The sequence below is a fragment of the Empidonax traillii genome, unplaced genomic scaffold (assembly GCF_003031625.1).
Source record: "Empidonax traillii isolate 1590-97213 ecotype Southwest subspecies unplaced genomic scaffold, ASM303162v1 scaffold198:size1128796, whole genome shotgun sequence".
Taxonomy (NCBI): domain Eukaryota; kingdom Metazoa; phylum Chordata; class Aves; order Passeriformes; family Tyrannidae; genus Empidonax; species Empidonax traillii.
Genome location: NW_020955391.1, coordinates 343071 through 360999, shown reverse-complemented (window position 1 = coordinate 360999; position 17929 = coordinate 343071). Strand labels below are relative to the sequence as shown.

The 17929-nt window shown below is 35.2% G+C and overlaps 1 protein-coding gene across 3 annotated transcripts in view; it reads right to left on the bottom strand.

Moving 5' to 3' along the window:
• GLRA3 (glycine receptor alpha 3) overlaps nucleotides 1–17929 on the bottom strand; it is an 89542-nt gene that overhangs the window by 19671 nt on the left and 51942 nt on the right. For all 3 annotated transcript variants that reach the window (XM_027886943.1, XM_027886944.1, XM_027886945.1), the window contains 2 exons: nucleotides 17655–17737; nucleotides 5905–6042 (listed from right to left, as the gene is read on the bottom strand). In XM_027886943.1, the coding sequence (XP_027742744.1) occupies nucleotides 5905–6042; nucleotides 17655–17737 (221 nt within the window). The remainder of the gene's footprint in view (nucleotides 1–5904; nucleotides 6043–17654; nucleotides 17738–17929) is intronic.

Below are 17929 nucleotides of genomic sequence, written 5' to 3'. Positions count from 1 at the left end.
GGGCTAACGAGCTCCATCTGCCCGGGGAGGGGCCCCGACCGGGAATCGAACCCGGGTCTCTGCAGTGACAGTGCAGTGTATTTTCCCCTGGACCACCGGGGGCTCCCAATATTTTATCTAGTACACAAGGAATCACCCTGGCAAAGGTTGTTACTGTCTTTAGTGAGAGTGTGGGTATCGGCTCCAAGTGTCTTCCGATGAACTGGGGAGAGAAAAGCTCCCAAACACCAAACAAAAAACTTTTTATTTTTAAAGTTACCAATGTTGATAAGAAATTTTATGAGGACAGTTGAATGTTCTAACTGAAGTAATTGTTTAGTCAAAAATACACATAGTCTCAGAAGGAAATGAAACTGTATTGCCCTAAGAGAATGACACAGACCACCAACACTTTCCTTTTCCTTTTTGTTGTATGCTTTCCTTTTTCTCTGCATCTGCTAAAATAAGATTGCAATTAACCTTTCTTGGCAACAGCATGTTATGTATCACACTGCAATCCTAATGGTAGATGATTTTCACAGAAAGCATGAAGGAGAATGAAATATATAAAAAAAGTGTTTTCCATGAGGCAATACCATCTCTTTTACTTTCTCTGCTGTTAGAGTCATTATCAAAATCACCACAAGGCAATCAGTCTACTTGACTTTACCTTGTCTGACATTTCCTTTTTATTCTTCCCAGAATGTGACACCATCTTTTGACAGGAGCTCTGCTTTACTTATTACTGAAATACAGTTAAGTACTTTCAGTCATTTTTGTCTTTCAGTGATAAAATTTCTTAAACAAAAAATACAATTCATAAACTATGTGCATGTAGAGCTCATCATTTCAAGAGATTGTACCTCTAAAATTGACTGCATATAAATACCTTTCTAGAAAGATGTCAGGGTAATTAAAAGTAGTACTTGATAAGTTCAATCTCCAGAAACTTTGCAATTTGCACTTTAATATAAATTGCAATTTGAGTGTATTTTGCTGATAAAAACTGCTTATAAAAGTGCTCACTTTTTCCTTGTCATAAAACAGATAAAACAGATTGTATGTATCATCATACAGCCTGAATAGAAATTATGATTTTCCAGTGTTTGGTATATAGAACTAGACAAGTTCTCATGTATATGGCTGTTGTCTATATTTCTAAAGCCAAAATTCACAAAATTACTCTAGGAATGTACTACCATTCAGTTTTTTCTTTCAGGTCTGTGGATATTGGTAGCATATTGGGGGAAATCAGTATTGATGCTATCACCTGTCACTGACCATATAAATTCCTAGACAGCAAGGAAGAGTCTTCATGCAGCTTTTTGGGAAACAAATACTTGGGCAGGTGGTAAATTTAACGTTAGTGTAAGACTGATAATGACTGCAGTAAAAGAAAGTTGAAAATAAATATAGAATAGAGAAACTAATTTTTTTTTGTTTCAGCTGATAAATTTGCACTTGCAGTTCCCACCTCTCTCAGAATGGAGGACCAAGTGGCATTGAGAAGGACCTTCCTAGGCTGGAAAACCCACCACAACATCACAGCAGTTTGCAAAGACAGATGCACAGTTCTGTGATTAGGGTGGAATATCCCATGCACTGGCACAGGCTGGGATGGACTGGATAGGTAGCAGTTCTACAGGATAAGCCTGGGAGATATCAAGTTGAACAGAAGTGAGAGACGTGAGAGGTGTGCTGTACTGTGTTAGCAGGGGCAGAGAGGGGAGAAGTATGAAATAAAGAGATGTCTAGATGTAATGTTTCTACCTTCAGGACAGCTGTTGAATTTTAAATCAATGAATCTTTAAGATAGAACACTTAAATTTTAATCAGCGCAATGGTGACAACTGAGGTTTCTTCCTCCTTGAGAAAAATGCCTTGTTAAGAGTCAGGCAGTGCTGTTTTCTGCATCACATTCTCAGCCTGCCACAGACTGTTTTTCAAAGTATTTACAATTTCTGCTTTTTCAGTGAAGGAATGAGCAACTTCAGACATTTCACACATTTCATAGACTACCTCCTGAATAAGAAGTGCAAACTTCCTTTTTGGAGAAATGATCTATGAAAAAAAAAAAACCATGTTAAAAAGCCATGGCCTAAAAATCTCTCCTATCTCTCAAAAAGAGTGGTTCAGCTGTTTGTCAAAACAATTAGGGGCTTGAGTTGTTGTTGGCAGAGTAAGGCATCAAAGCTATGTCTCCTTTAATCACTATCATTATCATGTCCCTGAATATAAGGCATTAGGTCACGAAAAGGGGAGACCTAGAAGGGCTACAATCTACAGGCTGTTAAGCAACTTGCTTGACCTTATGGGGAAACCAAAGGGATCATGAGAAAAGATTGCATTTGGGATGTGTGTGTTAGGAAGTTGAAGGGGGAATGTGGAGTTAAGGAAATATGTCATTCATCAAGATTGTAATTATCAAAAATGGTCACATATAGAATCCATCAGCTCTGGTGGCCAGTGTAGGAACCATAGTTCCACTGTTTCCAGGATCACTATATCCAAACCTGTGAACCAAAAAGAATTAATAGACCCAAGACAGTTCTGAGCAGCATCATTCAAGTGCAGGTGTTGTGCATTATCCATGGAGCAGGAATAAAACCAAGAATCAGAGTATTTCTGTTTGTGCCTGTTAACCAATGCTATTATGCACAAATTCAAGCTATTGCATATTAGGCTTTCTGTAGCCATGATTGAAATTATCTGTGATTGAAATAAAAATTAGGTGTTGCATTCATTGCCCAGGGGAGCAATGAATGTCACATAGGAATGTGGCAAAGCAAGACCATCCCTATAACATAAATGGTTCATATGTGATTTTGCTGGTTGTTATGATTCTACTTCACTTCCCTAATGTGTCACTATGGATATGCCTGTGGACACAAAACATGAAAATTATCGGAAATGTTGTTGTATCACTTCAGAACACGAGACTTGATGAGCCATTTTGCTGTACTTTTGCTGAAACTGTTATGTCTCTATATTTAGATGCAGTTTGTTTTTTGAGCTCTGGTTGCAGTTACTCATTTTCAATTGGGCATGAAACACTGACAAGACGTGTACTGATGAGTTTCCACAAACTGTCCTGAAGCTTCATGTTAATTTTTTTCACAGGGAAAATTTTGGGATTTTTTTTCTCTTTTACAGGGTGTCTCAGAAGAGTTTTCCATCCTGTGTTGTAATTAATTTCATTTGAAAACTCTTCTTGGTCACTTACTGCATACCAGCTGCAGTTGCTTAGCATTATTTTAAGAGTTCATGTTATCTAATCTGTCATAGGCCAGAGAAACAGATTTTACTTCAAGTTTTGAAAATTGATTTTTTAAAACTTCTGTTTCTTATGTGATATCCTAAAGGCATATCTGCCTGCAATAGCTCATTGCAGAAGTCTTAAGAAAGCACATGACTGTTCTCATGTCCAAGTGACATAGTGAAAATAAACTCTTAGCTGTTGTTGTCTTTTAATATAATGTTTATGTTTTTTCTTTCTACAAATGGTAGTTAATAATACTGGTTGGTTGTAACAAAGAAATAAAATGCATTCTTACACTCCTAGAAACCAAACCCCTCTAATCTTAATTAACTTACTTGAATTAAAAACAAAAACAAAAAAACAAAAAACAAACTCTGGAGAAAACACTGTTATCTTGAAGAGGAGAGTATCACAATAAATGTAGTCCTGCGTGACTAAGATCATCTTTTTTACCTGATTAGTCCTGCCAAAGTTCTTCTAGATTTGTACCTGTAATTTTTGTTGCTGTAACTCAGAGCAGGCCACTCTGCTGCTTCCCCTGCTGAGGACATACCCTTTTGCCTGCAGATGGTGCTGCTCAGCATCACATTTTTCCCCCTTGCCCATCACAGGCAGGTTCCACAGCTGTGCGATTTTCTTCTCTTTTGCAGATGTTTTTTAAAGTCTCCATCATCTAGTTGCATCCAGGGTTCCAAGTTTTCTGTGTTAGCAAATGCTTTGATTTTTTTAGGGACAAAATAAATGGTCCAATTATTTTTTTCAGGAGAGGCATGAACTTCATGCATCTTTTCAGGATTGTGGGTCTCTGACACTTCACAGCATGCTTGGCCACAGAAATGCAGTTTGGCCAAAGCAAATAGAGAGTACAACAGACTGCTGATATGCAACACTGTCTTCTAGACTTGTCTTAGTAAACCCCCTCTCCCACCTAAATGTGACAGAATTGCAGGAGATAAGCACTTGTAGCCACATTTTGAGAAGCATGAGGCCTCACATGCCTCATGTTAATAACATCTGTTGCTCTTGCTTCTCAACTCAGTTTAGGGCCACAGGGAAAAAGCAGTAGAAGTAATTTGAACCCCATACAACCTAGTGTAGTATGCCTAAGTGTAGTATTTTCTCCGATTTTTCCTTAGATGAAAATTATTACCAAATGAAATAGGCTCAAAACATAGGTTGTGAAGAAAAATGTAATGCCTCAAAAATATTGAAACGATGAAGTTTTAGTCAAAAACATAAGGTTTAAACTATGATGATTATAATGTGAGTTCTCAGACAAACGAGTAAGGGTACAACTCATCTTTGGATGAGGTGTTTGGAAATCACTAGAAATTATGAAATTTTAAAACAGGTTTCCATTCAGTACCAGGTTTCACACTATAGCAATGTCTTAATTCCTCAGAGATTTTTGATGCATCGGGTTATGCAAATGAACTTCGGAAAATATTCTATATCATGAATTCTCACTTGTTAATATCACTAGACAGGGTATAGAAGTGCATTTACAGGCACATGTTAAAAGGGCACAAAAGCAGGAGAGGGATAAATTGCCTGTATATCTCAAAGGACACAGTGGAAAATAATGAAAATAAAATTTTCTTATTTGTCATAAGGATCATGGTAGAAAGAAAAAAAAGGAATAATAGGAAATTCTATGTTATCATTAACAAAGAGATGTTTGAGTGAAAAAATTACCCTGCTATGGGATGTGTATCTCCATTTTTTGAATGTTTTTAAGGATTATCCAGATATTAGTATTTGTACAGTAAAAATGTATTTTAAATATTTCAAATTTATTTTAGGGAACACTTCAAAATGTCTTTATCAATATCTTTCTACTATATATGGAAATCATTAGTGAACCCTTTTTTCTCTTAGGTCATCACAACAGTTGTGATAAAACTCAGGGCTGAAAAGCACTGATCCTTAATTTTGATCACAACAGGACATTCCCTATGGGCACCACCTATTTAATTCTTTCCCCCTGACATTTCAGCAGAATGCAAACGAATCATTCTAATTTTAAATTTTAAAATATACTTTTTGATTTCTGCTCTCCAATCATATTGGAGAGCAGAAATTAAAAGATACATGGACTAGAATTAAAGAGTTCTAGATTTTTTTTTCTTGAGAGAAGATATAAACTATGCATTCTTAGCCTTTGCTGCATGTCTTTTTAGGATTATTATGTTTGCGATTGTGCAGTTACTGAAATAGTTTTTTACAATTAAAAATGAGACAACTATATTATTACTGTTAATCCCCTCCTTTTTCAAATAATCCCAGAGATAATGAGCTAGATATCTCAGTTCTACAAAGGCTTCAGTTCAGTATCATAAATCATAGAATCATAATCATAGGATGGCTTGGATTGGAAGAGACTTTAAAAATCACCTAGATCCAACACCCTTGCCATGAGCAGGGCACCTTCCACTAGACCAGGTTACTCAGAGCTTCATCCACCCTGACCTTGAACATTTCCAGGGTTGAGGCATCCACAACTTCTGTGGGCAAGCTGTTCCAGTTATCCTGCACAATGCACCTGTACATTTTAATGTTATTTGGAGTTCAGTGAGAACATTTAAAAAATACCCCAGCTGTGACATTTATTGTAACAAAAAATATTAAATGTCTTTCCTATTGTAATCACTAATATTCTTTCCTACCTGTATTATAGTGCTTGGTGCAGTAGCATAAATCCTTTTCTTCTTTCAACAAAAACTGTGGCAGAGTGAGACCTTCTGCTACTTGAACTGCTCCCTTTTCTTGCCACTCAAAAATGAGATCATTCATTGTGTATCCAACTAAAAAAAGAAAAAAAGCAAACAAACTGTAAGTCAGTGGCAAACTTTAAAAAGCAGGAGTGTACCAAACCATAATGTTTTAAGTAAATTTCATAAAAAGGAGGTAATACACCATGCACCTGTTAATCCCGAATTATTATCTGCCATTCTATACCATATTGAACTAGAGAGGAAAAAAAAAAGGCTGTCTCTTTTTAAATCGTAATAATTGGGAGATCTATTAATGGATTAAACAAAAGCATCTAAATTAGATAAACCTTCATGTCTCTTGGGTGCTTGGGAACATCTTATCCTCCCCAAACCATGAAGGATAAAAGAGGCCCTTCACACTCAGATCTCTTCCTTCTTTTACTAGAGGTGAAATGGTGGATTGCCAAAGCTGCTTTAATGGATTTATGCCAATTTGAATTTTTAAGTGGGAATTCTTCAAAGAATGCAAATTTTTGCAGTAGTAGTCGAATTGAAAAATTGCTTTTCTCTGAAACTGGAGCAACACATGGGAAAGCAATTGATTGTAATCTTCTCATATTAACTGTCTGTGACATATAATGATATTAAAAAGCATTCAGTTTTAATATGCAGATTCCTATATGTGTGTATAAGATTGAATATAGCATCAAAACCCATACTAATCAAGGGCCAGACTTTGTACAGGACAAGTACTTTTTCCTTCTATTTTTGTCTCTGAGATGAATATTTGCATGGGATATCATTGGGGAAAATATCCCTACTTCCTCTGAATATATTAACTTTCTAGGATATCTCTGATATTTTATTCTAATTTTTTTTTCTGAAGAAATCTGGTTGTTACAACTGGAAATAAAAAAAAAAAAAGGCTTCCTTTTCTCATTCAGGTTTCATTAAGACTTTCTCAGAATCTAATAGATATGGACATCATGATATTTTAAGGCTGAAATCTAAAACTGTATAGCTCCTAACATATTGAACGACAAGGGTACACATATACCAGAAGGAACCAGAAGGAAAAGGGAGCAAATTTTTTCATCTAATTTATTTAGCTTTTAGCTTCTTTGCAATATTTCTTTTGTGCTTTAGTCCTGTGCTAAAGAGCTGCTGAAGACAACCTACTGATAACCGGAGATTCTTTTAACCTTTCAGTAACAAACTACTGTTTAAAGTACATTGTTCAGAATTTACTAAGAGTAACTATTTGCCCACAAATACTGACATTTTGAGTTCCAGTGAAGAAAATAACATTGTTATGTGGGCATAAATCTTACCCTTGTTGAATTCAACTACTTCTTTACTCTTTGAATACACCTATAAATGCCATTCAGTCATACATAATGATGTGATCTGTGGACCTGAAATCTGCAATACACTTCATCTTTTTTGATCTGTCTGTGTTGAATGAACCTAGAAGGTAAGAATTAGTGCCTACAAATTTTAAAATGCTTTCAACACTTTTGCCTTCTAGATTCTTGATGTTTATTTTGAGAAGAACCTTTACACAAAGTATTCACAGGAACTCAGGTTGACTGTTGATTTACTCTGATATTTTGTTAGGGATGGATGAATATGCTAAAATGAAACCTTTTTAAATAATTATTTCATTAAGATCAAACACTACTCAAGTCACACAATCATATATCAACTGTGCAAGGAGACATTTTTCTATCTTATTGATTGTGGGGTATTCGATAAAACAGTCTAAATTCACTATTCAAAACATTCATTATTAAATGCTATAAACTATGAAAAGTCAGAAGGATATATCTTACCAAGCTTTGCATGAGTTCAAACAAAAAGCAGTTGTGTGTAAAGCAGATTATCATTTGAAGCATGTAGATTATGGCCAGAGGTGATATCCCCCTGAATAAAACTCATTGAACCAGCAAGAAACAACTGCTGCATCAAAATGTATTTCACTAAATCAGATTCATTCATCTCTAATACATGCTTTTAATTTTGATTATCCAGCCTGCCCATTAATTCTGCTATAGTGCAATATAGTAAAAATAACAAAAGTAAAAACAAACAAACAAACAAACAAAACAAACAAAAACTGTATATTCAAAATACTGATGTAGTAATTAATTTTTGTTTATATTTTAATTTTGGTATTATTTTAAATACAAAAATATAGCTCTAGCATTCAATACTGTAACTTCAATTTTGTGAGTCAAGGTCGTAGTTATAAAGTAAATGTGTCTTATAATGTGAAGGACTTAATGGAGATGTGAGAGATGTGAGTTTATGTTATATCAGATAAATTTAAAATAGTATAATGTTTCCACTAGGTATGTTAAACTAAATTGACTTGAATTAGAACTTAATTAAATTTACGACCCTTTGTTAAATGGGAAATACATGACCTAATCAAATGTGTTCACTGAATTATGGAAATCTAAAGTCTTGCAATAGTCCTCTAATTGGGGAAGTAAGAAAACATAAATTATGCAAAATTATTGAACTATTTGATAACACAAATTTGTCTTTAAACTCCTCTAGTGATCAGTGTTAACAAGGAGAGGTATTCTTGATTTTACAACTGAAAATATTTCACTATTTGGTATAGTTCCAAATAAATTGATGTTTTCTATTCTTTGACAAAACTGCATCGTTCTTTCTTCTAAGCTTGGAGAAAAAGAAGAAAGATTACAAAATATCTAGTCACTAGCAGAATTAAGCATAATCAGAGGATTTCCATTCCAGAGCATTCTATTTACAAAAGGGCTAAACCCCACAGTTTTTCAGGAGTATTTAGCAATACTAATTGAGCTAACTGATCTTCTAAATATATATAAAAAAAAAAAATTGATTTTCAACTAGTTTTATCAACAGGTACTGCTGAGTAGCGTAGTTCCTAACACTCAGAATGCTTATGGTACTCTGTGGGCTGTGCTTAAGGGGGGAAAGGCATTTCTGTAGAAATCAGTGGCTACCATACTTTAGTATATATACTATTACAGTTTAGGCGTGTGGTATTATATATGTAATGAGCCTAAAACGGAGTACTGCATCACACTAATTTTGTTTAGTGCTGTCAATGGGTGGCAGGGGCCTAAGTCTACAGGAATTAGCAGAAGTGTAGAGAGCTTTGGTAATGAAAACTTTGAAGACTCAAGAGCAAAGTGTTATTTTCTAGATTTAGAATCCCAGAATTGCCAATCATAAAAGTTTACAGTATTAGAACTATGTGGATAACTTTAAAAGTCTGATGCCACTACCTGAGTTCAATGAGACTATACAGATCTTTTGTGCATGTGTATTACATATTGTGCACTTAGGCCTACATTTGCAATATGGAAATGATAAGATGCCCTAACAAAGAAAGTCCGTTCTAAAATGTATTTACCTGACTCATCTAGATAAAAAAATTACACTTATCCATCCACTACTGAAATGAATTACACAGGAATAAAAATGAAAGCAAGTAAATTATTTTACTTTCTGTACAAGATTACCAGTGGATTAGCTGAGAAAAGACAGATGAGAGAAGTGAGTAATGGTGCTCTCTTTGTTCCAGGTTTATGCAGCACCAGTTGGTTTAACTGATCAAGCTCATAATTAAAGCTGAGTGTTTCTGAAACCCAACTGCAATTAGAAATAATTAATTGGAATGCAGATACCCAAACAGTAAAATTCAATAAGAGATATCTTTGTGTGGTCTCTCAAATTTTGCTTTGATAATCTTGAATAATGGCATCACTAGCAGAAAGGGCTAATTCGTTGGATAGATATATGCAAGATCATTTCAAACTGAATATCTTATACAGTCATAAAATGGTTTGGGTTGGAAGGATCTTCAGGTCTCTTTAAAAGATGTTCTAGTTCCAATGCCTCTGCCACAGGCAGAGACACCTTCCACTAGACCAGGTTGCTCAGAGCCCCATTCAACGTTGGCTTGAACATGTCCAGGGCTGGGGCATCCACAACTTCTCTGGGCAACCTGTTTCAGTGCCTCACCATTCATAGTCGTAGGAACCTTAAGAATCCAGGAATAGATTATTCTGGCCATGATTGATAAATACATTATAGGTTCAATCTAGTAGTTTTTCATAAAATAATCAGAAGACATGATAAATAAAACAAAGCAAAACATTTTACACTAAATTCTAGAAATACTAAATCTGAAATTCACCTGAGCTTTTGGTTCTTACTCAGCTGCTTGTTACGTGATCAATAAATGTGCATTATGTTTAAAGCAATTTAAAAAAAAATCCTTCAGTAATATAAATTTAAGTAAAAATCTAAATGGCTGTTGCTGATTTTGGTCTGCTTTCAAAGATTAGAAATACACCGTGTGTATTTTACAAATGTTCTGTGAGATAATATCTGAGAAGCTGTGTTCCATCACACGGTATCGCTATGCAAGTGAAGCAGTAAACTGTGGTCTTGAAATTTGAAGACTTTATTCTCAATAGATGTGTTTACCAGTACAGACTTGACTGTATATGTTATATTGGTAAATATATTATGCATCTTTTAAGAGCTGAAATACACAATAGTTTTAAAGGACAAGACCTTTCTCTTTAGGACCTATAAAGGATTAGGAAGATGATAGTGTGTTTATTATGCTGTTAGGTCCATAAATTCTGAATTCACAGAAACTAACAGGCAGGAGAACTGGCACAATCTAGGACTCTGAATTTGAGGAAATAGAGCAACCAACTCACAGGAATCATATAGAATGAGGAATCCTATGCCTTGCAGTTTTTCAAGTTTAGATTCACATCTACAGAAGTCCTATCTTCTTGATGATATCTGTTTCTCCTCCTAATGCCACAGAAGCCTATGACAAATGTTAATGTGGAGATAAATTTTGCAGTTTATTTGTGTATTTTTAAGTTACTAAAAGTAGCAAAGGCAATACTTAATCACATTTCCTGTGCAGCTAACATTTCCATCAGGAGGGCACTGTATTTTGTTTTCCTATGGAAATAATTCCATTGGCCTTTTAATCAACTATAATAGTATAGATAGAGGTGACCCAAAACCAAATCTGAAGAGGGTCTTCCTCAACTATTCATAACTTTAAATGTTTCTTAACTCTGCTTATAAATGCATGGAGCTTATTCTGTAGGTAGATATAAGTGCTTAGCTCTACTTCTTCTTGGGTAAGACCCGAGTGTAAGATCTTTTCTCTCTGTACCTTGCTTTCACTAGCAAGCATAAATAGCTGAAAGCAATGTTCATCTAGCATGGTCTGCAGGACCAGGCCAACCTAAACTAAATCAGGGGGGTTGTAAAGACTTCTGTCACTGAAATGCAGTGTGCTAGGGTATGGGTTTGAAGGGCATGGATACATGAGGGTTGAGAAAGGAAGTAGAGCTACCAAATTGTGTTTTATGGGACACAAACCAGCTGTTGTGGCTGAAGAGTACAGTTTTCAATGTATTTATTTTTTTCTGGCAACTGTTCAGGTACTTGCTCTTGATTCTATAAAGATGTCACTAATTACACAAAATCTAAGTCGTGTAATTATATGACTAGAAAGAAAGGACAGAAAAAACAACATTGTTACATTGAACAGTGGTGTTCAGAAGTTGCGGGACTGGTTAGGTTACACTGACACTCTATTGACCCAAGGTCTGAGGTCTTGCAAATCTAAAGTGCAAAAAACAGGTGGAAAATAGTAGGTAATTATATGACGAAAACATCATCCAGGGAGGAGAAGGTTGCCAGAGGGAGTATTTCTCAGGAACACTCAAGAACTGTGTAAATGCACTGTAACCTCTGTGCAAACAGCTCTCTTAAAAGGACAAGTTACTTTTAAGCGGCTGAAGTCATTCCAAGTAATTAGCTGGATAAGCATATACTGCTCTGCCTGAGATGACTATGAAGAACTGGCAAATTAAGTAGAAATTAGAATTACCTGGAAGGGAAGAGGGCCTGAAACAACTGGGAATCTTGGATTTGGCCTACAGAAATTTTCTTTAGAAAATGATCTGCCAGAGTTGGTGGTAAGCATGGTAAAATAAAAGTAAAACTCTGAGTGGTCACATTTATGGAGGGAGAAGGTGGAAAAATTAAGACATTGATAAAAAGTGGTTTTCAGGACTCATGCTTGGGATAGTTGATTCAGGATTTTTAATATTTAGACATTAAATAAAATGAACAAATAGGTTTCCATCTGAGCCACATCAATCCACATGACTCTATAGAACTTATTGGAACCAAGCTATATCAGTTGCACACATGCATGCTAAGAGTAGAAAGATTTTATCTTAACTAATTCAGTATCAGTGGTAGGCATTAAAAGCCATTATCTCATAGGCAAGACCATACAAGAAGTTTGTCTTGAAGATTATTGAAGTGTCTAACATCTCTTCTCCTGCTTATCCAAGGAGTACATTGTTACAGAAAAACAAAGTTTGTTATTCAAGGCAAACAATTCCCCTGTGTCTTCAGAGACTCCTCACCTTTGAAAGGTCATTTTCTTCCCAATTCCAAGATAATTCCTTTTTTACATCTGGTGACACAGTCTTATTTGCTAAGTTCATTCCTTTTAATCACCTTTAGCATGACATTCTAAACCATGAGGAATAAAATTTTTGAGCAAACTTGAGATAAAGCTGAATACCAATATATCTTGTAAATTTTCTGCTCTTTCTGCTTTATTAGAGGAAGGCTGTGCTTCCCTTGTGTCATTTTAAAGTTCCTACAGGTACATTAAGACCAAACTATTTCCTCATGTTCAAGAAACAACTGAGCAGGATATCTAGCATTTTTGTAAAAGAGAGTTTGGTTCCACTACAGAATTTATTGTTTAATTTTTAATCCCAGTGATTTATCTAAATTCCATTCTCATTTCTTTAATTTTTAAAAGTAAGGTCCAGGTCCAAAAGTAAGATTGGATTTAGTCAGCAAACCAAGCAGATTAAAGAATTGTATCCAGCTGAGGCAATGACTACAGTCATGTTGACTAGAGTTATTTCACTCCTCTTCTGTTAGGCATCCCAGCAGCTTGCCTCCAGAACAAGCTGCTTGGACATTACTATTCCTAAGAGCATGAAAGCCATTTGAATTGTGCCCTAAATTCCAAGCAATATAGCAGGGGGAAGATATGACAGAGCTAACGAATCTGGTTTTGGCTTGAGGTTAGAACAAGTTCTTCTACCATATGCACTAAAAATATTAACTTCAAAAATCATCTATGTTCCATTTCAAGGCTAAATTTATGCTGGAGCTCCAGGAAAGCAGGATTTTAAGCGATGTACTTCTGAGTTGCTTTGCAAAGGGTCTGCCCCTTACACTGCCCTCTAAGTCATTCTGATGGAAACCCTTGGGAATTATAGGTTTATCCCTCTTGGCCTGAATTTCAGAGAAGAATAACACTAGCACATCTCTCAAAGTTAATATTCCTTGCTGGAGTGTATAGATTTTCAGCTGTCAATTTTATATTAGTTTCTGTATGTTCAACAGCAGTTCTACAAATACTGCTGCCCTTTCATCCTTGTTGGTCAGAAGCTGAAGACTACAAGTGTCTTGATCTTTGTAGCTGTGTGTCAGATCTCATTTCAGACAGGCACAATAGGCTGAGTCACCCACCAGCAGACTGGAAAACACAGGATGAGTTGTTAACAATCTTTGTGCTACTGAAATGGAAAGGAGAGAAGTTGTATGGTTTCTACATTTTCTGGCACAGACAGACATTGACCTATTCTGTCCACATTCTCTGTCATTCAGGTAGAGACCTGAGGTTTCCTGGCAGATAAAAAATATGCTCCAGTTCTTTTATCTTTTTTATGGTGTCTTTGTGCTGTTGTGGGAAAGGAACGATGTGCACATCATTCTCTGTAATGCCTTAGTTTAAACCGGTGCAGCTTGCCTACACAGCTTTCCACTTGTACAATTCACAATTTAGAGGTTGGTGGGAAAGAAATTGTGCAACTCGACATCATGTAGTGTTGACTAAATTTTCTTTAACAATCACAAATTCTTAACAATCATTATCTTAAACAAAGACAGGAGTGTTATTGCTTAGAAAGACCAAAAAGCTTCCTAAATCAAAAGGTAAAATAAAAAGGCCATTTTTTAATTTAATAATAAGCATCAAATTAAAATTATGCGGTAAGCAGGTGCTTTTCATAGTATGTTTCCTCTTTTGTAACCAAGTTAGTCTTTTCATTATTTTTTGAGAATTCAGGAGTATTAAATGTCACATAAAGTTACAATTGTAACATATAAATAAAGGAATGCTGTGAGATAAAAGTGAAACTTAAAAAGGAGAGACAGCAAACTATAGCTCATGAAAGAAAAACATTTCATTCCTGGCAGACAGGACACAGAAATAAATATGTATCTAGCTGACATTTCTTTGTACCTTATTCAAGCAGAATAAAATTAAAATTATCTCATATGCCTATGGGCTGCCCTAATGTAAGGCAAAGAAATGTAGAAGGTATTATTTCATATATACATTTTCATTTCCTTTTTTTCTAAGATACAAAAGCAGCTCATTCTAGTTGCTGAGGAACTATCTGGTAAAATAAGTCCTTAAGACATTTCCACCTAAATATTTTTCAGTCCCTTTCTGATATAAGTGAATTACTTTTACCAGGGGCAAATACAGCTACTTAGACTGACCTTGTAAAAAACAGAGCCAACTAAAAATAAAAATATAATTTTTGAAGAAAAGCTATACATGAATTTTCCTCTTAAACATTTCTATGCTGGAGCAACAGCATCAATAGTGAAGGAAAGCATCTAGTACTAAAAAATAATAATTATTTACAGCAGGAGTAAAACCCATGATCTCTCTAAGTAACTGTCAGTCCTTGTAACCTGGAGGTAAGATGAGCGATTTAGTCTAATTTTCTTAATGACAGATACAGGAGCAAGGCTTTCAAGATCAGATACATTTTAAAGAAACCATGAGACAAATGGGCCTTGTAAATTCATAATTGTGCAGTGTTCTACCAAACTTGGCACTCAGTGGAAAAAACAGCAGTGATCACCACTTTAAAAAGAAACATCTGGAAGTATGGCTACTGCTGTTTTGCTCCTGCAAACACTTTGATTTTTAAACCATAGTCTGATGGTCAGATCATTTACTCAGGACATGAGAGGACTGTGCTATTGGTTTTGAAACAAATGTTTTCCAGTTCCCCAGACAGGGCAATAACCACTACGGTTATGGCTTTGATTCCTCTGTTTACATGGTCTCACTGGGCACCATAAAATGCAAGCTAGACAGCCACAAGAGAGTATGACACTCTGGCCTAGAAATCAGAGGTGCTTGGATAGATTCAGGCTCTCAGGGTTATGTTAGTTCATACCTTAGGAGATTGATGGGAAAATGCCAAATACACTCACCTCCTTTTCTCTTCTGTAATTTTAAATAGAACTGCATGCCTTTTCTTAGCCAGAGACTCTGGGATTTGAATGTTTCTGCTCACCCTTTTCAAAGTATTGCAAACTGGGTAGAGTTCACCCTCATGTAAGCTTTTTTTTTCTTTTAAACCTAGTTACTCTCCTGCACAGCATGTAGATATTTTCTGTAAATTTTTGTAAAATTTATCTACTTCTTTTCCTGTCCTTCTTGTACAGAAACACTGGCTATGGACAGGCGAATTCCTACTCCTGAAGGTCTAGTATGAACTTAGGTCACTGTACCTATCTGCTTTGGATCTATCCCAAAATAATTTTGGGAAACTTCTGCCTTGCTCTTGCAGACCTAACTGGTTATTCCACCATCAGACATGTAAGCATAGTCAGACCACCTTCTTTTTCCTTAGTCTGTTTTTCACTGTCTGAAGTTACAGGCAGTAGAATAGAATTAGACAAGGCAATATGGGGAAAGCTTTACTGCTTGTAACTTCTTTATGAAATCAAATTTGATCTTTCTCTGTAACTAGAAGACTTTGAAGCACTCATTTGTATTTTGTTCAGCTCTTCTTTTGTGAGCACTACCCCTCTCTACTATGTCAATGTGCAGCTGGGAATTCACTCCCGCTGAATAGAATGACTAAAACCAAGACTTCAGGGAAAAATGTTCTGCTGGAAAATACCATAGAACATCTACAGAGGTATTCAAATAACAAATGTTGGTTCCCTATGGTGCAGTCTGGGGGAACTGTGGGCTCCTGCAAGGTTTCAAGAATGCTCAGTTGTTGTCTGACCTGTCCTCACAATGGCTGAAAGAGAGGAAAAATGCAGCTGAGTTTTATGAAGTTGTTACAGCAAAACTTTAATAACCTTTTAAAACATTTTTAAAGTATACTTTTTGCTTGTTCAGTCAAACATTATGATACTTCCTCTTTGAAGCATAGTTATATATAATGAATATTCCTGCCACCTGCATGTATTCTGATACAACTCCCTCATTTTAACCTTTTGTTTAGTCACTTTAATTATGCAGGTGACATAGGTTATTACTAGAATCATTTTTCTGGGTTGACCACGGAGTTTTGCTTAAATCCTGGACATATATAATATTTTCCTAAATTCCTTGACATTTGCTGCAAATCTCTCAATTTTTGTCAAGAAAATTGCTGCTGTTAGATTCAGCTGTTACCCTCATATTGAAAGCCTTCTTCATAATGTTACCATCTGTCCATTATAATAGAAGACAGATCTGGCTTTTATACTCAACCTGCAATTTTTGATAAAAGAATATCACTATTCATACATTGAACAGTTCTGACATACTAATAATTACCTCTCCTTCCCATAAGATGCTACTTTGCTCCAGTAAAAGAAGAAAAAAGGCAAGAAATACTTTAATCAAATCATATGTATGGTGCTTCTCATCTATAACATCCTTCAAATAATCCAGTAGGTTCATTCTATATGCAGATTTTTTTAAAAAAAGTTTTGAAATATTTACAGTTACTAAAACTGTAAATCTAGATAATTTAGATGGATACTTCCTAATATGTTTTGCCCCTCTCACTAATTTTCACAAATTTCAGATTACTGGAATCCTTCAATGAATGTTTTACTTTATTTTATTTTTATTCTTTACATCACTGAGATGATTTTTCCAGTAGGACTCTCTTTCAAAATCCTCTCATTTTAAGGGAAATGGCAATTTCCAAATACTCATATCACAAGGAAAATGAAAATTTAATGCATATCTGTGTCTTCCTCCTCATAGATCCTCTGTTACCTCAGATCATAACATCAGACAGAACAGTTGTTTTGTCCTTTTGTGTGTGTGTATGTGCCTTGAAATGGCATAGCTGCTTTATACTTTCCACTCTCTTCGATGAAGCAAGATATCAAGGAAGATGATAAGTACAATATATAATAGGTTAGAAAATACTAATTTTATTTTACATAAAATCATATAAATCACTTAATTAACTTATCCTCATGTTTCCTTTATGCTCTCCCATATTGTTCTTCTGCATGTGTGAACGCAGGGAAGGCTTATGTTGAAATTTTGTATAAAGGTAAACTGTCACTGGTATTTAAGTTTATTGATAACTTCAGATTTACAGAAAACTGTTGATTATCAGTGCAAGTAAAGATGAAAGAATCTCTTCCTCTGAAAATCATGTATATTTCACAGATTCTTTTGATAAAATAGAAGATTCATTTTGGAAATTTATTCTTGTACCACTACAAGGGACTTTTCTACCCCCTGCATAGTTGTAATCCCTGCAAAAGTATTGATTGGAAAATACATTACACAAACTTACAGCTTTCCAACTGCATTATACATGTTTGCACATCCATTGGAAAATTTTTGAGATCCATTGGACAAGATAGTATTAAAGTCAACCTGAAAGAACACAAAACCCCATTAAAAATATACCACCAAAATGCCATAGAACTGTGCAAGAAGAATGCATGAATACATTAGAAGGAAATAGAAATAGAACACATTTTCATTAGAAAGCTCTCTAAAAGGATACATATTAGCTGAACCCATTTAACTCGCTTAGCCTAGTATGACAATACAGAAAAAAATTAT